General features: G+C 33.9%; 1 protein-coding gene and 1 long non-coding RNA gene across 2 annotated transcripts in view; one reads left to right on the top strand and one right to left on the bottom strand.

Moving 5' to 3' along the window:
• Positions 1-23,626, top strand: part of LOC143251651 (uncharacterized) — a 104,948-nt gene that overhangs the window by 71,874 nt on the left and 9,448 nt on the right. Inside the window, exon 2 of the long non-coding RNA XR_013028634.1 lies at positions 18,262-18,300. This is a non-coding gene — a long non-coding RNA (uncharacterized LOC143251651). The remainder of the gene's footprint in view (positions 1-18,261; positions 18,301-23,626) is intronic.
• The window catches only part of LOC143251640 (uncharacterized), a 35,811-nt gene continuing 28,585 nt past the window's right edge, over positions 16,401-23,626 (bottom strand). Inside the window, exons 2-3 of the mRNA XM_076502906.1 lie at positions 21,133-21,231; positions 16,401-17,087 (exon numbers count right to left, since the gene is read on the bottom strand). Coding sequence (XP_076359021.1) covers positions 16,983-17,087; positions 21,133-21,231 — 204 coding nt within the window. The 3' untranslated portion in view covers positions 16,401-16,982. The remainder of the gene's footprint in view (positions 17,088-21,132; positions 21,232-23,626) is intronic.

Below are 23,626 nucleotides of genomic sequence, written 5' to 3'. Positions count from 1 at the left end.
TCTATTTATATCTCTTACTGAGGTATCCTATAAATCTACGTAGCCTCGACATTAATAACTTATAAATACAACTACCGATAATCGTCTGCTTTTAATTCTCTGATTATGAAAAAATTAAATAATCAGGAAATATTAACTCACAAATAAATTAATTACTACTATCTACACTAAGTAGTCTTTAAATTTGAGAAACTGTCGTTTCTTCTCTCACTGCTATTCTTTATATGCTTTCGAAACACATCGACTTTGAACACATGACGATTTCTGACGGCTTGTTTTAGCAACCAAAGCGGAAGAAATCCATGTAATAAGTCTACGAGTGACATTACATGAGTTCCTATTGACACTTGCATCTTGCGTAGAAATTGTGATGTTATCTTGGTTATATGATTGGTTGTTTTCTCTTGATGAATCCTACCTTATTACAACCAAGCTCATGTACAGTATAATGAAATATTTACTTTAGCATGATTGTTTATAAAGTTTTTAATAATGTTTTTTCCTATATTTTTGGACTGTATAACAACTTTCGCAACATGCTCTGTACCATGTATGAAATGTTATATTACTGACAGAAAAATATTAATTAGTCGCAGACTTTGTTATTTCTTAAGTAGACATGTGCTTCATCCAATGCAACGATATATTACGACGTCACATTACAGTGTTCGATAGTTAGTCTTTAGTTTAACTATGTTCTTCGCGATAAGATTGTGAGCAGAGTTCTTCTGTCGCTTTTGTAGACCTACGTCTGTGTAAACGACCTTGTTTAAATTTCCAAGAGAAGACCCTGGTATACGTGCAATGGACGATTCTGCTCTTTGGATGCTTCAGTTATGTAACTGAATTTCCGGTGTGTGGGAGAACCTGTTTTTGTTTTTTCACTAGTATCACATTTTCCATTGCTTCACCGGATACGTTTCAACCCCACACACATTCATTTCTTTGAAACACTAAATGTTGGTACATTACATATTTTTATAATCGTGGAATTTGAGATTTTGGAGTTTATAAATCCAGCGGTATAACTCTTCCCAAAATAACTAAATTTTAGACATCTGTATTTGAATAATGCCACACTTGAACCAATTGCAATGAGGTTGGCTGATCACAGCTTGACGCTTATTGCTTTAAGCAACGGTATTGGATTAGATAACCATATTGTAACCACTGACCATGGACAATTTTCTGTATTACATAAAATTGTTCTTAGAATAATGTGAAACAGTAGAAATCGCACTTGTACAGATAGAGGTGTTCAAGTTAGAGTAAAACAAACTGTATATAGGTTAAAAGTGAACTTCAAAGACCTAATATCTTTATCAGCTTCACATTATAAAACAGAAGCTGACATCTGTTATCTTAGGAAGAAAGTACAACATCTGTATACACTAATTTAAAATAGATTATTAATTAATCACTAAGAGACGAGAAGTGATAACCAGTCATTTCTCTAACTTACACACTTAGAGTTATATTGTAGTTTAATCAGTTTTACCTATTTGTATATTGTGTTCATTGTAAGTGTCTTAAGAAGTCCAAATAAATCATCATAGACAGACATTTCTCGTTTAGAAAATTTGTATTTTGTATATGAACGTTTAACTGTATAGTTTATTATATACTATTTTAATGTTTAATTTAACCATCCTTACTGTATATGTTAGTACTGTGAGTCCACGCTAGGTTTAATGATGGTATTACTTGTACGTCTGTTCCACATGTAAACTAAACAAACTTTGTTTTAGCATTGACTTGAAAAAAGAACTAAAACACAGTACTTATTTATTTCCTTAAAATGTCATTAGGCTTGCGAAAAGTATTCTTGGAAAGTCCGACTTTACCAGTTCTTTCTACTCATACAGACATCAGACCTTATCAGTCTTTTTAACAGATACAGACATTAGTAACATAATTTTAACGGTATTTCTACACAAACATACAACAAGAACCAGACTTTATCAATCTTTCTATAGATACAAACATCCAGAATTTGAGTATGTCGCTTTTAATAGATAGAAACATCAAGAATCGGACTATATTAGACTTACTGTAACGGAATAAATATCAAGACTCCAACATACCAGTCTTTCTATACTTCGTAAGCAGCGGGTGTCAGACTACAAGTCTTTCTATACGCAGAACAAATATCAAAATTCTGACTATGCTAGTCAGAATTTTAAGGAATCCAAACTAATCAGTCTTTATATTTACCAGCAATTGTACTCTGCTAGTTCACTTCAATGATCTGATTCTGCAAAACTTAAAATATTAATGATTTAAAATAAGCAACATTATTCAGTATGTAGCCAGAATAATGGATAAACGTTTTCTGTCTAATACGTGTTTTAAAACATTAGGTATGGCACTATGTTCGTAAATTCGGTGATAGTTTGTTTTACAGCGAAACCAAAATTAGCTCAGAGTCACGAACTGAGCAAAACTTTGTACTTAAACAAAGAACGCGTTCTTTCTGTCGTTTCAGCTGACTGGTTATTATTAATCTAATTATAATCTAATTAAAATATATTATAATTGTGAAAAGAGAGCAGAGCTACATGTGAGAATCCTTCAAGTAATAAATATCGTAATAAATTTTCCGGTGGTATCAGATGTCATGTGGCTGCTAAAAATTGGTTCTGTTCACTATAATAGAATTAGCTGATATAAAGATATTCTACACTTCACTAGTTCTCCGGATAACCTGTAAAATAACCTATGTTTCATTTGTTGAGTAAAGTTTACAGAGAACTCGTAAGAACAAAGAGATGAGCTACCAAAATTATTAGGCCCGGCATGGTTAGGTGGTTAAGATACTCGACTCGTACTCAAAGGGTCGTAGGTTCGAATACGAGTCACACCAAACATGCTCGCCCTTTCAGCCGTGGGGGTGTTCAAATATGACAGTCAATCGAACTATTCGTTGGTAGAAGAGTCGTCCAAGAGTTGGCGATGAATAGTGATGACAAGCTGCCTTCCCTCCAGTCTTACACTGCCAACATAGGAACAGCAAGCGCAGATAACCCTCGTGTAGCTTTGCACGAGATTCAAAACAAACCAAAGTCAAGCTTGTTAATGTTATGAGGAAACTCAGAGCAAGAAAAACGATGGGCTACTTTTTATCCGAAGTAAATTTTTGGAAGAGTGGGAGATTTGTTCTTATTTGATTGTTTACAAGCTTAGCAGAAAAATAAAATAAACATATATACTAAACATTCTTTTGTTTTTAAGAATACAATACAATTTTTATTATTATGTTGTCGTTTTAGCGCAATGCTACACCATGCACTATTTACTGTCAGTCCACCACGGGGATTCAAAATTCCGGATTTTAGCGTTAAAGTTGACACACCAGGGAACTTTACTGTAGAACACAGTGAACAGGTAATCGCTTGATAAATTAACATTAACTCCTTCTACTTTACCGGTCTAGGATAGTCACGCTATTAACCTAGTCAATACAACATTAAAGACAAACAATAAGAAAGAATGGTGAATTAATTGACTCCTCCTACTTCACAAGTCTAGGATAGCCACGTTGCTAATTTAGTGATTACAACATTAGAGACAAACAATAAGAAAGAACGATGAATTAATTAACTCCTCTCATACTTCAGAAGTCTAGGATAGTCGTGCTGTAAACTTAGTGATTACAACATTATAGACAAACAATAAGAAATAACAGTGAAACAATTAACTCCACTCTTACTTCTCAAGTTTAGGATAGCCACGCTGTAAACTTAGTGATCACAACGTTAGAGACAAATAATAAGAAAGGACAGTGAATTAATTAACTCCTCCTACTTCACAGGTCTAGGATAGCGCATGTTGCTTATTTAGTGATGGGAACATTAGAAACAAACAATAAGAAAATACGGTGAATTAATTGACTCCCCTTTACAGCACAAGTCAAGGATAGCCACGTTGCTAATTTAGAGAAACAGTGAAATAATTAACTCCTCTCCTACTTTACAAGTCTGGGATAGTCGCGCTGTTAACTTAGTGATTACAACATAAGAGACAAATAATTAAAAGAACGGTAAATTAATTAACTCTCCTCCTACTTCACAGGACAAAGATAGCGCACGATTTTTATTTAATGATTACAACATTAGAGAGAAACAATAAGAAAGAAAGTTGAATAAATTATCTCCCCTCCTACTTCACAAGTCTATGATAGTCGCGCTGTTAACTTAGTGATTACAACATTAGAGACAAACAATAAGAAAGATACAGTGAATTAATTAGCTCTCCTCCTATTTCACAGGTCTAGGATAGCTGCGTTGCTTACTTAGTGATTACAACATTAGAGACAAACAATAAGAAAGAACGGTGAATAAATTAACTCCTATCTCACTTCACAAGTCTAGGATAGTTGTGTGGTAAACTTAGTGATTACAACGTTAGAGGCAAATAATAAGAAAAAACAGTGAAATAATTAGCTCCCCTCCAACTTCACAAGTCTAGGAGAATCGCGCTGTTAACTTAGTGATTACAACATTAGGGACAAACAATAAGAAATAACAGTGAATTAATTAACTCTCCTCCTACTTCACAAGTCTAGGATAGCGCACGTTGCTTATCTAGTATTATAACATCAGAGACAAACAATAAGAAGCAAATGTGAATTAATTAACTCCTCTCCTACTTCATAGGTCTAGGATAGGCACGTTGCTAATTTAGTGATTTTAATATTAGAGACAAACAATAATTAAGAACAGTGAATAAATTAACTCCTCCTACTTCACAGGTCTAGGACAGCCACGGTGCTAATTTAGTGATAATAACATTAGAGTTAAACAATAAGAAAGGTCAGTAAATTAATTATCTCCCCTCCTATTTTACAGGTCTAGGATAGCTACGTTGTTATTTAGAGATTACAACATTAGAGGCAATCAATAAGAACGAAACGGTGAAATAATTAACTCCTCCCCTACTTCACAAGTCTGGGATAGTCGTGCTGTTAATCTAGTGATTACAACATTAGAAACAAACAATAAGAAAGATACAGTGAATTAATTAACTCTCCTCCTACTTCACAGGTCTAGGATAGCTACGTTGCTTATTTAGTGATTACAACATTAGAGACAAACAATAAGAAAGAGCGGTGAATAACTTAACTCCTCTCTCACTTCACAAGTCTAGGATAGTCGTGTTGTAAACTTAATGATTAAACGTTGGAGGCAAATAATAAGAAAGAACAGTGAATTACTTAACTCCTCTCTCACTTCACAAGTCTAGGATAGTCGTGTTGTAAACTTAATGATTACAACGTTGGAGGCAAATAATAAGAAAGAACAGTGAATTACTTAACTCCTCTTCTCTTTCACAGGTCTAGGATAGCCACGTTGGTTATTTAGAGATTACAACATTAGAGATAAACAATAAGAAAGAACGGTGATTTAATTAACTCCTCTCTTACTTCACAAGTCTGGGATTGTCGCGCTGTTAGCTTAGTGATTACAACATTGGAGACAAACAATATGAATGAAAGGTGAATTAATTAACTTTTCTCATACTTCACAAGTCTAGGATAGTCGCACTGTTAATTTGGTGATTACAATTTTAGAATCAAAGAATAAGAAAGAACTGTAAATTAATTAACCTCTCCTTTTTCACAATCTTCTAATTTATTGATTAGAAAGGCGCTAACACAATATTCCCAAAGTTGGTTCGTGAAGAAGAAGAAGTTATTCTAGGATGGAGATAAACATGACCTTCGGAAAATTTGGCTTAACCTCTCTTATGTAAAGAGTAACAGAAAACTGCCTATCTTGGTTAATCTATCTTCAATAATAATAATGAAGTTTTTAATATATATAGGTGTTTAAGTGGTGTGTTCGAAGCCTAAAAATATAAGAATGTGTAAAATTGTTGTTGTTTTTTTGTTAAATGTCGTTCTAAACTATTTGCGGATTACCGTCTCTAGCCATCTTCAATTATGAAGTGATGGATTAGAAAGAAAGCAGGTAGTCAAAACCATTTACTGCCAACACTTAGGCTACTCGTTACAAAAGAAAAGTATGATTGATCGTCCCATTATAATGCCTCCACGGCTAAAATGGCGATCACGTTTGGTGAAAGGGATCGATCCCTCGACTCTCTCTACATGTTTACAAAGTTGTTAATAATATTTTTCTCTGCTCTCTGGATGCATAACGAACTACAATTTTCAGAACATGCTCTGTACAGTATATGAAATGTTATATTACTGACAAAAAATAATAAATGGAGAGAAATATTAGTAAATGGTTCACTGAAACGACCGACATGTTAACTTTGTTAAAATATTTACTTATTCGAAGTCAAATAAAATTTGACATAGTTATATAATTTTTATTAGATGCGATTTCGATTTGAAACTTTCAGTAAACATAAGAATAAAGATAAACTCTACAACTTTATTTATGTCTTATAAGACATTTATATTAGTCACATATATTAACAATAAACATCTATGAAAAGTTATTAAACACATAAATACACTCCACAAGTTTAGACAAATGTACTACTGTTCACGAATCACACACCTCCGTAAACCAGAATGAATCTTAAAATTAGGTCACTTCAAAGACCAGATCGGTTACTGATAACATTATTTAACATAAAAGAAACATTGAAACATCTACACATCGTTCAGAATATTTTAAGTTATGGTTTTCAAAATGTACTTAAAATAGGTAATTACTTCATTCATCGTAACTAACTTAACTATAAATGATGGTTAAGACACCTGGCTCGTAATCTGATTTTTGCGGGTTCGAATCCACGTCACATCAAACTTGCTCGCCCTTTCAGCCGTGGAGGCGTTATCATGTTACGGTCAATTCCATTATTCGTTGGTTTAAAGAGTAGCCCAAAAGTTGGGTGGTAATGACTTCCCTCTAGTCTCACATTGCTAAATTAGGGATGGCTAGCGCAGATAGCCCTCGTGTAGCTTTACGCGAAGTTCAAAACAAACAAATAAACAAACCAAAACTCTAAATAATAAAAAAATATTTAAAAAGTCAAATACTTGATACCTTGACAATATATGTCAACGACCGAGAATTTATATTCAAAAACTTTCCATGTCATGACATTATCTCCTGGTGGCTTAGCCCAGCTTTGAGGACTTAAAACACTATAAACCGTGATTCGATACACGCGGTTCACAAAGGGCAGAGAGCATATTATACAACTTTGTGCTTCAGTTTGAACAAATAAATCGCTGATACTGTTCAATGAATAACAACGCTATTCTAAAGAATTAGTTACTTTGAAATTGTACTTAGTAACCAAAATTTTATCAGTGTTATGCTATTGGTCAGTGACTAATAAAATCTCTCTAAACATTTTTTTATATATATTTGGTAAGAAACAAAGGTTTTATAAACGGTTCTGATCATTGACTATTCACTCAACTACTCTCTGCGTATCGACACTGATTAGAAATAAAATTTCGAAAAACACATATTATTAAACCATATTTTCTCTATTTTTTAAATATGTCGAATTAAAATCATCGTGTTAAATGTTCCAATAACCATTTTGTAATCGTTCAGGAACACTGCAACTCATCACGTAACATTTCTGATAGCTCGCCCGTCACGTGTAGAATATCATTGATTCGCCAGAACCTTTAATAAATGTGTGTTATTTCTGTATATCACTCATGTCCAAATAAATATTTCAGTTGTAATGTATAAAATCACTAATATATTGCGCATCTACTAAGGACGCAATGTATATACATTTTAACTCAAAATTCAATAAAGTCTACTGAAGTCTTGTGTCGACTACGAACAAAGCATGCTTGTATTATTTTTTCCATATTTTTATCGTTTTTATATCAATATTATACAATAAATAATTATTTTGAAAACTGTTTGTAATGCTACCTCAGCAAGCTCATTAATCATGTGAAGGAAGAAAATAAACTACGTGATCGATAAAAAGAAACATGTTTCCAAAATCTGGAGACACGTATTCGCTTTAACCAGTCAGCAGACGGTGGTAGAATCAAGTGTGTAACATCATAACGCAGATTACCCATTCTCTCAAGAATCTGACAGGTAAAGAATGCTAAGCCTGACAGGCTTAGGATGTGTTTGATCACAGGCATCATCACCGCTTGTTTCGCTTCTACTTTAAAAGGTTTGAAATACTCCTAAACTTACTTTTGGGAAGTAAAAATCCTTACGTTACAAAATGAAAAACCTTACATTGAGAGTGTTTATTTGTTCGTTGTTAAAACTACACAATGAACTACCTTTACTCTTACTTACATGATGTGCCTATACTTAATATTAGTAGTCCAAAACTGTTATTGTTTATGTATTTTTGGTATTATATAAAACCTTGGTGCAACGAGTTCACTCAGTACTGAATTTTTTTTCTCTTAAGAAGTTACAATTATACTATTTTAAACACTAGATTTTACTTTGTCATGATATTTGTTTATTGGGTTATTTTTAAACTTTTCTATGTACTTTATTTCACCGTTTTCTACTCCCTTATTGTAATCACTTGCGTTAAGTATTAAGGTTTGTTTCCTTATTGCCCCCCGCTAGTACAGCGGCAAGTCTACGGACTTACAACGCTAAAATCAGGGGTTCGATTTCCCTCGGTGGGCTCAGTAGATAGACCGATGTGAGGTGACTTTGTAATTAGAAAACACACACACAGTCCCTTTTATCTGTTTTACAAAATGAAATTAGAAAAACAGAAGAACTACTTGTATCATATGACGTAATACCGTTTTTTGCTAAAACTCCAGCAGAAGACGCGATCAGATGTTTTAAGAATAAATTAAAACAAAACAGAATTCTAGCAGCTGAAGTCATGGACTTATTGAAATTAACAAGAAACTGTGTAGAGTTTGTCGAAACTTGTTCAGGTAGGGTGTCATTTTAAAGTGGAAGTCCCACGGCTTCAAGAGTTTTAAACTGTATAAATAGCAAACGTTGTTTTCAATTATTTATAATAATTTTAGGTCTGATAATATTTGAGAAATAGGTCCGCCTTACTAAACGGGCATAGCGGTATGTCTGTGGACTCGTACCACTAGAAACTGGGTTTCGATTCCCGTGGTGGACAAAGCACGGGTAGGTCATTGTGTAGCTTTGTTCTTAGTTCCAAAAAAGCAAAAATACTAAACTAAATTACCATTCGATTACTAAACTGAATAAATATAATAGCGTTAAAGATACACCTTTCCTTTACTTTATCGAAAATAACAATTATATTTTAATCACAGCGAAATGTGTTTCGTTTTATTCATGTTGAGCTTTGACGTGAAGGACAGCTACCTAACAAGTGGTAGAGTATGGTTCGTTTACTGATGTTGCCACTACCTTCCAGTTGTGCAGCATCCCACTGATTTCCAACACTTTCGTGTTCTAAGCTACACCTTAAGGTGCTTTGATTTCAAACAGTCTCATTTCCTCTTAACATTGATGTAGACCTTCCATATTTGTTTATGCCCTAAGTAGTTCAAGTTACGAAGTCGATATCCTGCCAGTATATTTATGATGGATATTTGAGATTGTTAGCTTTTTCTTTTAATTTTATACCTGTATTGTTTAGCATATACACATCTAGGTGGTGCTCTTACCATGCACGTTTTTAGGCTTTCTGCCACGTCATTCATCTGGAGACTAACCACTTTGAATTCTACTTAGTACAGCTAGTGAGTCGCTTACAAACATTATGTTGGTGGCATTTACTATTTGCTTATTTTATCGCTTTCAGACCCATTCCTGTACTACTTGCAGGAAGTTTCAATGGTCATCCAGTCTTATACAGAATGTTGAATATTCAACAAACGCTTCGCTATATGTGATGTAAGAATAACTTGTGGTTAATAATGATAGCTGACTGTCCGCCAAGGTCTTCAAGTAAGGACTGACATTTATCTTCGGCTTTACCCTTTCCTATGTATATATATATATATTGTCCATGCTTGTGTCCACAGATCTCATTAACACTAGTTGCTTATTTCAAATGGGGCACCTGCGATATTTTGGTGACCAATAATCTCATTAGTGACTATATAGCTCCTGTAGACCCATGGCTGGCACTTTAGACACATTTTAGGCAATCTCCAGTTTCGTTTGTGTTTGCCGGATCATCATGAAAATGGGAATACCCCAATAAAAAGGGCAGTACCACTATGGTGGAGTGCATGGTCTTTACACTGCAAGGACCTAGTAAAGAATGGTTCTCTCTCGATGAGGACTGACAGATACGATAGAGTCTTAAGGGAGTAATTGAGGTAAACTCTGTGATCAGAGGTAAACATGTGTTTTCAGATTCTCCTATTTGTTTAACACTTTCTCATACTGATCATTAATAGTGCATGGTTAAAAATGCAGTGTGAAGGCTTTGGTAAAACGTAACTAAGTAGTGTTCCTCTGGTCTATGAAAATTGGTGTCAGGTAGTATATGTTATAATACACAGATGAAGCAACGAAAGCGTTATACAGACAACACAGTAATTTTAAAAGGCCTAAATATATACGTGCGTGTGTGTTTGTGTGCGAGTACTCCCATCCTATTGACTATTTCTATAATGTTTACACAACGTTGTAAACTTTAAGTTGAAGGTTTCATAAAAAAGTACCTAAAAGTCTTATGCGGAAATGACATATCTATAATTAAATAATTACAGTAAATAGATCACAATGTGGCTCGAACATTGTTTAACTAAATAATCGGACATTAAGTCCTATATTGTAATCAGAATAGCACGTTCTCACAACATAAATTCTTTTAAGTAAAAAAGTACGTCTTATACATAAAGACGTCAAAGAAGTACTTTGTATTATCTGCTAAGTGTGTTTCTAGCGAAGACTGAACTAAAAGTACCATACATCTGTATAACATAGAATATACTAGAAAGTTACATAAGTCTTTCTGACAGAAACTGTACTTAGAAGTATTATATGCTTTTAACAAATATTGTAACGGAAAAGCACGGTAAATAAAACATGTGTATTTTGTATGATACGAAACATCACTTGCCATTTCACATACAAACAACCTTGTACAATGGATTAGACATATGCGATCCCAGAAACGAACTCAAATATTTTGTCTCCTGATATACTAAAAATCCCATATACACTAATGGAAAAATGTATATGTTAAGATACAACTACACTCAGTAATAGTCCTACAAGAGCACTTTCTAAAGAATAAAATCCACATACATTTATATAGGAAACGACTTTCAAACTAGGAAGAAAAGATAAAATGGAAAAGGGTTTTCTAAGTTAAAAAGAAACTATGAAAAGCAAAGTTTTTCGACGGTTTGTCTTAAGACTGTTTAAGTAGGATATTTACGCTGAATACTAAAAAACAAGAGTTACCTCAAACAATACCAACGTCATTTACCTTCCAATCCTATTCACTACACAGAATCAACAGCTAATTTTTCATCAGTGTTGAAACATTACTTTACTAATGCATGGAGAAGCAGTTTATATGCATTTACTCTAGTATTCTTAAGGTATGCATTCAAGCTTATTACAACATGTCATTACCTTTGTATTTGGTTTATCATGTTTGCATATTAAGGAATAAATAATCGGTCAATAAACTTCATGTAAATGTACTGAAAGCTAATTACATCTATGAGAATGATGTTTCATTTCTATGTTGTTCTTGGAAATTCTTCAATCGTCGAATGTATTCAGTCTGATGGTCATGATTATGCGCTAACACCAGACGCCACAATTTCCAATGTAATAAGCTTCTGCGAGGTCAGTCTCAGACCATACATTATAAAAGTCTTATTACAAACTCTTTTATATATCTTCTCACAAACCAAAAACATGAAAGAAGTTCCACTGAAGTTACAAAAACCTGACAGGTGTAGTCAAATAGGATTTCTGTAATCCTAATTTCTTTAGCCACCTTTCCTAGAAAAACAACTGTTGATTTTAATTATGGTTGGAGTTTTGCAAACTTTAGATCCTTGTTTAATATATTCTTAAGGGTGTTATGAAATGTGCATTGTTTCAATACAGTGGCTTTCTGGATCATGTTATGAAGTTAGGTGTAAGGTAACAGAGACTGAAGTCGAAAAAGTGTGAGAAAGAAATCATCTATTCTGTAGTCAATCTGTGAGGAATTATGGGGGATTATTGTTGGAATTAGCGGTTGCATCTGATTATAGCTCAACCGGTATGAAGAATACAATCTCGCTTTGGTTATGAAACGTTATACTCTGATACACGAGAAACAGATGCAAGGTTTAAGAAAAAGGCGAGAACTTAAGAAAAAGTATAAAAAACAGGAGCTTAACAAAACTAAAAAAGACTAAATAAAGTTGACAGACAATAAAAGGGAAGATGACGTGCAAGTGATAACAAAGTGGTGTCAGAAGTGCGATTCATCAGTTCGTTAGGAATCGAAATTTAACAATGAAAGAAGATTTTGAAGTTGAAAGCACCTCATCAAAAAGCAAGGAGGAAATCAACTGGATAAATAAAATTAGATTTCTTTTTTTTATCCCGACTGTTTTCCTTTTTCACAGTGGCGCAGCTAATTCTTACTAGTTATACACTGTACGATTCATTGTTTAAAAGTCGAAATCCAATACTAGCATGGAAGAGAATTGGAAATCATTGACAAAAGGTCCTCATTCGTAACCATAGCTTTTATTTGAATGACGAAGTCGTTGCTCTGGGTTGTTTTGGTTGTCATTAGATGGACTAGTATACTCTTGATGTTCTTACTACTTTACTGTATATGTTTTATTTTTATTTTCAATGAAAAAGAAAACGGGAGTAAAGCCTAAATTTTGATAATATTACGCGACAAAATGAGTCTTAACTTCTAAAAAAAAAGTATTAAGTAGGCAAAATGAACGAGTTAAAGCCAAAAGTACGTAGTTTTGTAGAAATAGGCGTTATACGTGCATATATAATAATGGTATGTTTTGTATACAATATCTTTTTTTATGTTCGCATTTATAAAGATTTAGCGGTCGCTTCTAGAAAATATTTGCCCTTTGGCTCTTTATCTTCTGAAAATCTCATTATATAAATATTAGTGTCGACTTTTCTCATCGAATGGTTCGGAAGAGCTTGTGAACCAAATGTATAAATGCTGAGCATGACGTCCGTGGCGTAACGTGTTGAATCTGCAGCGTTATATAATGTAATTAACTGTATATACTTCAGTCAGATACATACCTGACATAAACAGATATATATCAATCCAGTGAAGTATAAATCACCCATATATATATATATATATCCAGAAGAAAATAGGACCCAAAAGATATATGGTTCCAAACTGAATAAAATTTCGTTCCGATGTATAATCCCTAAAAGAAATAGAATTCACACCACTGTATACACTCGGTAGATTTTAAACAAAGAAAACCACACAGAAATATATGTTTAGAATTAGATTAGCCTCACTCAATGACTATAAGAGAGAGTAAACCTCCATATCTATACAGTTGAGGAAAGAAAGCTCATACTGACATTTGAATGACGAGAAATTAACCTCACACAGACATATAACCTCAATAGAAATTAACCTTACACTGATATTTGCATAGATTGAATATTTAATAAACCTCACAAATATATGTAGTTCGAAACGAGAGTAAGCCTAACAGGTACAAATACTCTGCTGGCCAAAATCTTAAAGCTAATGAACATAAAGAGAAAATATGCATTTTGCGTTGTTAGACTCAACCACTTATTTGAGTAGAGCTTCGAAAGATGAAAATAAGAAAAGGGAAAATAAAAATAAAAACCTTTTTTAGCATTTAATAGGGAAAATGTGAACACTATTAACTTAGTCTGAATACTAGCTGGTCAAAAGTTTAAGACCATACTGAAACAAAGCGTTAATCGGTAAACCCGTAACGAAATTTAGTTATTTGTGTTCAAGCATTAGCGTTGTCAACATATCCCACTGACATCTCCTGTGTTACATTGGGTAAAAATATGGCAAAGGCTAAAAACTTGACAGAGTTTGATCGTGGCAGAATTGTCGAGCTGCAAAAGCAAGGTTTTTCTCAACGTGCCATCACTGATGAGATTGGACGTAGTAAAGCTGCTGTTGCAAATTTCTTAAAAGACCCTGATGGATACGGAACGAGAATTTCAAGTTGTAGGCCCGAGAACACTTCGCCGGCGTTGATCATGAGGGTGCGACGGGTTGTCCGGCAAGACACCAGCCGATCGTCGAAACAAATTAAGGCCCTTACGGACGCAAAATGCAGCTCAAGAACAATAAGACAACATCCACGAGAGAAAGATTTTAAAAACCATAAACGTTTTCAAAGGCCACTCTTCCTTTCACACCACGAAACAGCTCTGTTAAACTTTGCTGAGAAGCACCAAACATGGGACGTAGAAAAGTGGAAGAATGTTTTGTTCTCTGATGAGAAAATAATTACCTGGATGGTCCAGATGGCTTCCAACGTTACTGGCATGATAAGAATATCCCACCGAAGACATTTTCTACACGACACAGTGAAGGAGGTTACATACATCATGATCTGGGGTGCTTCCTCCTTCCATGGAACAATGGAGCTTCAGGCGTACAGGGGCGTCAAACAGCAGCTGGCTACATTGGCATGTTGGAGAGAGCATCCTTATTCACTGAAAGTCCTCGCTTGTGTGGAAATTAATAGATCTTTCAGCAGAACAACGCTGCAATCCACAATGCCCGCAGGACTAAGGACTTTTCATAGCGAATAACGTGATTCTTTTGGACCATCCAGCGTATTCGCCCTAACTGAACCCCATTGAAAATGTTTGAGGGTGGATGGCAAGGGACGTCTATAGGAATGGACGTCAATTCCAAACAGTGCATGATCTTCTTGAAGCCATCTTCACTATTTAGAATAACATTCCAGCCAGCCTTCTGCAAACGCTTATATCGACCATGCCAAAGCGAATGTTTGCAGTTATTCGCAATGACGGTCGTGCAACTCACTACTGAGACCTCTTGTTGGGTATTTCCTACCCTGTTTAGGACTTTTTTTGGGTATGGTCTTAAACTCTTGACAAGTTAGTATTTAGGCCAATTTCATAGTGTTCACATTTTCCACAATAAATGCTAAAAAAGGTTTTTACTTTTATTTTCCCTTTTCTTATTTTCATCTTTCGAAGCTCTACTCAAATAAGTGGTTGAGTCTAACAACGCAAAATGCATATTTTTCTTTATGTTCATTGGCCTTAAGATTTTGGCCAGCAGTGTATATGTAATCCTGGTGAGAAATATACATCACACAGATAACTATAATGTCTTGAAAGAAATAACCCCCAACACGTTTATATAGTTTCTGAAGGAATTTTTCCCTTACAAAAGCATGAATAAACACATTTCACAGGTACAAACAGCCCGAAGTGAAATACACCCTTCATATCTGTGTACCTTCCAAAGGCAAAAACGAAAATCACATTTATCTTTCATTTTCATATTAACACAAAAAATATACAAAAATGTAAGATCTTTAAAATCACTGCAATAAAAATAAGTGTTTTAAAATTAGAATTTTATAAAGTTAATAATATTATAATCATGTACGTATTTTGAATAATTAGGTAGAGAAAATGATCAATCATTTTCAAGTTAAGTGAAAGCGTTATACTCACGAAGTTGGCATGTGTTACTTATGTTTCTCTAAGATAAGGGATTTATTTGGCAGAGAAGGGGTGGGCGCTGTACCAAAATGAGGAATACATGTCTGATAATGTTACAGGAAACGCGTATGTGTATTCTGTGAAAACAGACGTTAGCATATAAGTACATATAAACCTTGTAACATGAAGACAAACTTACGTATAATTTGTGAAGAAAGGCACTATCTGATATTACTAGAGTAAACACGTCTATTTATGAGTTAAAAGCAGGCCCAGCATGGCCAGGTGATTAAGGCACTTAACTCCCAATCCGACAGTTGCGGGTTCGAATCACGGTCGTACCTTTCAGCTGTGGGGGCGTTATAATGTGTCGATCAATCCTACTTTTCGTTGGTTAAAGAGTAGCCTAAGAGTCGGCGGTGAGTCGTGATTACTAGATGCTTTCTCTCTAGTCTTACACTGCTAAATTAGGGACGGATATCGAAATTCAAAAACAAACAGTCACAAGTGTTAAGCCTAAATTTTAATAACATTATAATAAAGAATAACGTTAAAATAATAAATTTTGTAGGAGAAAATGTTAATGATGCAAACTATATACTTGAAACCCAATGTGCGTTCATTTTGTTGATATAGCTGTTATACGTACATATTTAATAAAGGTATGTATTTATCTGTAGAATTTTTGTTTATATAATAACATTTACACAGCTGTAGAATGCAAAAAGCTGCGAATTAATGGACTTATTTTTCATTAAAATTCATTGAAGACAAATAGTTCTCTTTTTTTTTTACATATCCCAATTTATTGATTTACTTTGACTCACATACATGAAGAATGCAATCTTATAAATAGATATGTACACTACCCACAATCTTAAGTACGCACTTTGAATAAAGGGATTCATTAATGACGTTTTAAAAACGTTTTATCTGCAAAAAATCCAACATTTTGTTTATATCAGGTTTTCGCTAACTATTTTATTAATGGCAATGATCGGTTCTCATTTGTCGACAAGAAAAACAATGATATATATGTATGTGTGTGTGACACAAAAATTCAATAGTGCGTTCGGTAACTTAGTGAATAGAACTGAATTTAAAAGTAACATATAAATCCATTTATGTGCAACACTGTCTTGAAACGTCAACAGCAAGTATTATTTAATTATTCACATAAAATTAAGCAAAAAAAAACAGACTACGTCATGGTACTATATATTTAATTATCGATCACGTGCTATGACAACATACAGTCACAACTACGTACAAAATGCCTTTTTTCACCGCCAGTTGCTCTGAAGGCACACACACTATAGACCTACTGGTACAGGGTGTAGTTGGTTCCAGTTGTCTTATCTCATCAGATTTCTTTCACTGACTATTTCATTCAAGTAGTTCTTCCACCTGCAAGCAAGCTGATCGAAGTAAGGATCTCTCCAGTTTTCCTTTTTTAAATGACTCACATACTTCCACTTCGCAGATCTCTGGCTGAAATAAACCAAACAATAGCTTATTAAAACACTTAACTTCTTTATGGTGGGAATAAGGATAGGGCTGTGTATACTTTCAAATGCAATCTGAATATTCCCGCAAACTGAATAAAGAGATTCAATATAATTAATAAGATGACCGTGATCTAGTGCTTAGTGTACCGGTCTGTGGAGCGCAAGGTCCGAATTCAAGCCCGCGATTTATCGCCAGTGGTATTCACTTGTGTGAACATTATACAACTGACACCAGTATTTATTTAAGAGCAGTCTGGTAAGAGGAAGATGCTATTTACAAACTGCCTTTCCTCTAACTAACAATTTTGAACAAGAGATAGCTATACGTAAACGTTGAAGTATCTGATCTGAAATACCAAATACTAATATAGTTACTTGTTCTAGAAAAAAAAATCACAAACATTAACTCCGCAGTTTAAAAAATCTATATAGATAATCGTGTAAAGTCACTTTGGAGTTGATGATATAAATATACATTATGCAGATAATACATAATAATGGTAGGAAAAACACTTGTTTGAATTCTTGATCCCAAGATGGCGACCTTTATTGGGTGAAGCTTTATTGACTAACTCTTTAATTAAAAATTATAATCCTTTGAAATCCAGAAAGCCGTTTAATTGACAACCCTTCGTTAATAATATTTAATCAATATTTTTGAATTATTACATTTCAGTATGGATATTTCGATAGCAAATAAAATAATAAAATGGATGACTGATATTAATATAAGATGAATATATCGTTTATGTTTGTGACTCTGTGTATCACTTGACGAAAGCAAAAATCTCATGAAGTTAAGAACTAGAGTACTTAGTGTGATTATGAAAAACAAAGCCTCATGTAGTTTGGAACTGAAGTACATAGTATGATTAAACTTTCATAATCCCCAACAAAAGTGGTTACTTGAATTTATTTTTATTTAGGTGAAAGCTCTCTAGCCAAAACAAAACAAAAGCTAGATGATCATACCAAAAGACGAGGCCTTTACGTGACTGTAAAGTTTTAAAATAAATAATTCTGATACTTATGAAGAGGTCTTTTTGTTACTTTTTATATATTTTCATTGATTAAGCCTAAGAGGGTCTTGCATTCAATACTAAAAAAAACTGCCGAAACATTTTATATTAGTAACCTAAACTATTTCTGATTGAAAGGTTGTTCTTTCGCCAGAGGACATGACCTTTGACATTTAGGTAAGTTTGCCTTTGATGTTAATATTATTTCTAATAAAGATTGTTATTACTCACGATGATTAGATATACAAAATTATTAAGATTCGGTAAAACATAAATTAGTACTTGTTTCTGATGTAACGTAGTAACTAAATAATAATAATGAAATAATATTAGTTACTGAACAGTCGTTAATTATACAACTGCTTGGTCACTAAAGGTTATCTATTCTCAAAAGGTTAGTTCACTTCAAAAGTATCCAGTCTCGAAAAATTGTCAGGCCTCAAACAGTTGTTTCTTGGTAATAAAATATACAATGAGGTTGTCTTTAGGTAAAAGGTCTAGGTCAAATGTCTAGCAATTTCGGCATTCCACAATTGCTATTGCAATTTAACACTAGTTAATATAAATAAATAACCATAATGTATATAAATAATCATATACACTTTTCTAAAGTTAGTGATACGAACAAACAAGGGCCCTGCGTGGCCAGGTAGTCAAGGCCTCGACTCGTAATCCAAGGGTCGCTGGTTCGAACCTCCGTCACACCAAACATGCTCGCCCTTTCAGCTGTGGGGGCGTTATAATGTGGTGACGGTCAATCCTACTATTCGTTGGTAAAAGAGTAGCCCAAGAATTGGCGGTGGGTGGTGATGACTAGCTGCCTTCCCTCTAGTCTTACACTGCTAGATTAGGGACGGCTATCGCAGATAGCCCACCAGTAGCTTTGCGCGAAATTCGAAACAAAACGGACAAACAATAAATAGAATAATTCTACAAAGTGAATAAGTTGTACATAAAGTCCATGTACAATTGAAAGCTACAGATATTTTCTATAATTAGGTAAATTATTTATTTAATGCGTTTTCAAAGGTGTATGTAGTAGTTGCTGTATTATATGTTGTTTATCATAACATAAAAAGTGGTTTATTATTTCTTCAGCTTAAGTGTTCTGTTTTCAGTCCAACAAATTTGGTTGTTTTGAATTAACTACAAAGCTACACAATGGATCCGCAGGTATACTGCTATTCCTAGAGGGAATGCAGCTAGTCATCACCTCCCACCACCAACTCTTGGGCTACTCTTTTTAGTGGGATTGACCGTCACATTATAACTCCCCCACGGCTGAAAAAACCTAGCATGTGTGGTGCGACGGGGATGCGAACCGGCGACTCTCAGATTACGAGTCACACGCCTTAACTCATCTGGCCATGCCGGGCCCACTTATTAATATACTTTGAAAGCCTATTGTGGCTAGTTACTTGCATATAAGTGTGAGGACATCATAAATATCTTGTTTATTTAGAACATTTGTATAATTTAAAGCACAGCTTGAATAAACGAATTAGACAAAACATCATGTAATCTACCTACCAACAATAACGTCAACAGAAGAATCACTGGAAATCTGTTTTTCACTTGAAACTCTCCTTAAGATAAAAGTTATTTCAATTATCTTATTTTTCTTACAAAAAATAACAATCAAAGAATAATTAATCGATTACCTTTAGAAAAAAATGTAATGAAGAAACAACTGATCACTTAATTATATAGATAAATATTTCCATAAAGAAACACCTTATCACTTACCTTTATAGATTAAAAGTCTGTAGAAAAACCACTGATCACTGATTTCTATAGATAAAAATGTCCATAGAGAAACAATTGATAACCTACTTCTATAAATAAAAATTTCCATAGAAAAGCAACTGATTATCTCCTTCTATAGATAAAAATTTCCATAGGGAAACAACTGATTACCTACGCTTATAAATAAAAATTTCCATAGAGAAGCAACTGATTATCTACTTCTACAGATAAAAATCTCCATAGGGAAATAATTGATTACCTACTTCTATAGATAAATATGTATGTAGAAAAGTTTGTAGTCACTTGCTTCTATACCTTTGTCTCTAGTGACTCAGTGGTAACTCTGCGGGCTTACGACGCTAAAAATTAAGTTTCGATACCAATGGTGAGCAGAGTACAAGTAACTCATTACGTAGCTTTGTATTTAACAACAACCAAACTAGTTTATGGATTTAAAATTTTAATAGTCAAATACTGATCGCTTAATTCTACAAATTAAAAATCTTCCAGTATTTATTATTTATTTCTATAGGTTGAAAATCTCTATAGAAAATACTGATCACTTACACCTATTTACAAAACAACCTCCATACAAAACTTGTGATCACTTGCTTCTATAGATAAAAAAATATCCGTATAAAAACACTGCCCACTTAGTTCTATAGGTAGAAATTACACGATAATTTCATAATTTAACTTTAATGCGGATACGAAAGGTCATGATGTGATATTCGTGTGTGTATTATAAGTCATTAATTAAACATTTATACATATTTGATAAGAATTATCAAATAAGTACGACACGCTTATTGATACATCAATATACTGATGTTGCACGTAAACATCAAGCAATGACTTGATATTTTGGTGAATATCCTTGCCAAAATTCACGTGCGTGAATTTTTGTCAGACTTTATCAAAAATTTTGACAGTTACAAACAAAGAGAAAATAGACATGAGAACAATTAATGAGCTATGATTGACGTGAAGTTGATTCATATACACACCTTGATTATTTATAATAATATTCGAACTGTTATTTTAAGAACAAAACAAATAACGTTTTTGTTTTACACCTTGTGACACGTGGAGCTTAATTTAATGGGTCTGTTTCTCAGGAAGTCGGGCTTCGAGATAGTTAACTGTTTGTTAGTTTCACAGTTCCTATCCCTTACTGTTAATTACGTCTGTCGTCACAATAATCTGTCATTTTATATTTTACATAATTGATAAATACCCTTCGCTAAGATTAATAATACTAACCTGCAGTATAAACTTTGAAGATTTCTTCTTACACTGCTCTGTATTAGCTGATGTAGACTGAACCTTTAACGTCAGCGAGTAGCTAATTCCATCTTTTTCCTGCAACAGGAACAGAAGAAGATAAAAAAAATCAGTGTTGGTATCCGTATCAAAGTGTAGTAAATCTGAATGCTTACAACACTAAAAAACTGGGTTTCGATACTCTTAATGGACCCAGTGCAGGTAGTCCATTGTGTGTCTTTTTAATTTAAAATAAACAAACATAATACACTATGTTAAATCACATACACTTTTTTTTACAAATTTTTAATGTCTTTAGGAGTTCCAGTTGTCTTAAGATATTGCGTAACATTTCAGGTGCGTTATAACTCCCGTTAATACCCTAAATAAATAAGATAAGGACATCTTACCTCTGGGTACCCCTCGTTCGCCTGTCAGGTTTCATCCTGATAGTTCCAGAAATGTATAACGAGTTCACGAACAAACTAATTCACTAATACATAGTTAGTTAATAAAGGATTCTTGAAGCTCATCCACTGCGTCACAGTGCGGCGTGCATTTCTATGACAACAGGTTGTGAACCAAGAATTATCGGATTTTTAGTCCGATCTCATTAACCATTATGATACACTCTGCACATATTATATGAAAGCTTTCGGTGACATAAAAGTACAATTTTTTTTTTTTTAAATAACCGTTTGCTGCACTAAGAAATGAGCGATGCAGCCCCTAGCGAATAAATTAAATAATATAACTAAACTGCACGGAACATATTATGTAAGACTAAATGTTGCGTTCTTTCACAGTTTGAAACATATTATATCAAAAAATTACCATATATATATGTGTGTATTTATTCTAATGTGTTTCCTTTGTACCTCGTTGCGAGGCCCTTAAAAGTGTAAATTGAGAGGGGTAACTTAATAAAACAGTTTGTAGAAACCTATGTCACTTTCGAACATTAAAATAAACTTAGCTAAGTGGTTAGGGCTCTTGACTTGCATTCTGAGGGTCGCAGGTTCGAATCCCCGTCTCACAAAACATGCTCGCCCTTTCAACCGTGAGAGCAATATAATGTCATGGTCAACCCCACTATTCGTTAGCAAAATAATAGCCCAAGAGTTGGCAATGGGTGGTGATGATTAACTGTCTTCACTGTTGCCTTTCACTGCTAATGAGAGACGTCTAGCTATCTCAAATAGCCCTCGTGTAGTTAAATTCACATTTATTTCAATTATCACCTCTCTTCCTTCCCTACAGTAGCACAGCAGTAAACATGAAGGCTAAAGGATGGTTTTGACACCCGGGAAAGGCACTGCACAAATATCCGATTGTGTAGTTTTGTGCTTAAAAACGAACATTTCTAATATCAATTTTTCGTTCGATACAACACTAAAGCATATGCGTCAAATATGCACAGGTTTTCGCTTAGAAGGAATTAACTTTTGTTTGTTACGAAAGTTTGGCGCTCAATCAAATCATTAAAAAGACCGAAAATTAAATATGTATTAGTTTGTGTATATGTGCGAAAACCGATCAATAATCGGGTGTGTATTGTATTTGTTATAAAAATATCAAATGTCGATGAAACTTGCAAATTGCAAGGTATCCGTGAAACAGTTAATGGTCCATCGAACATCTTGAATGTAAGATTTTACAAGTCAATGGAAATCTGTATACTAAAAAATCAGTTACTTTAGTGAATAAAAAAACGTGAAATTTGAATTAAACCACTTGCTTTGTCCTTTGAATGCGTTATCTTCTAATTTCGTATATAACTTACTGCTTTTAATTCTTTATCACAAGATTTGCTAACATGGAATCAAAATTTATAATCTATCAAAGTTACAACAAATCTTAAAATACAAAGTTTAGAAAGCACTAGAAAAGACTAACTGAGGTTTAGTCGTTACTGAGTGTTTTATAGTTATAAATATGATGGTTCTATTACATGAACATCCTCATCTTAAGTGGCGTTCAGCCTGACACCAAACTTTCTATTGTAGACGTCTGAAAAGGGTGAATAATTAAACCCTGGACTTAATAGCTTGACGAGCTATCCAATACCCTCCACTGTATGTATTCATTGACTACCAAAAGCGCATTCGAGCAAACAAAAGTACAACGGTACAACACGGGATTTGAAAGATATTTTGGTAGAATGGGATTGCTGTAGCTTCGATCTATTCGGCTACCTTTTTCAAGGTGTGGCTGGAAGCTTGGGATCGTTCAGATTGCAAGCTTCATATAATTGTGTATTATATTGTTAACTGCATCAGAACTGATGCCAACCTTCATTAAAATACCTTTGGAGCTAGAAGGTTCTCTTTGGTAATCATAAACTTCACTGAACAGATAAGGGTGTTGTTCTGGGTGGGTTTGAAGTGTAGTTTTCTAGCCCGTTTCCTGTCTTGGATGTCATGCTGTGCGATATTTTCTGCTTACATAGAGAACATTGAATAATCAGTTATTCAACATATTTTATCATTAATTT

The sequence above is a fragment of the Tachypleus tridentatus genome, chromosome 1 (assembly GCF_004210375.1).
Source record: "Tachypleus tridentatus isolate NWPU-2018 chromosome 1, ASM421037v1, whole genome shotgun sequence".
Lineage (NCBI taxonomy): Eukaryota > Metazoa > Arthropoda > Merostomata > Xiphosura > Limulidae > Tachypleus > Tachypleus tridentatus.
This window is presented reverse-complemented; position numbering and strand designations above follow the sequence as displayed.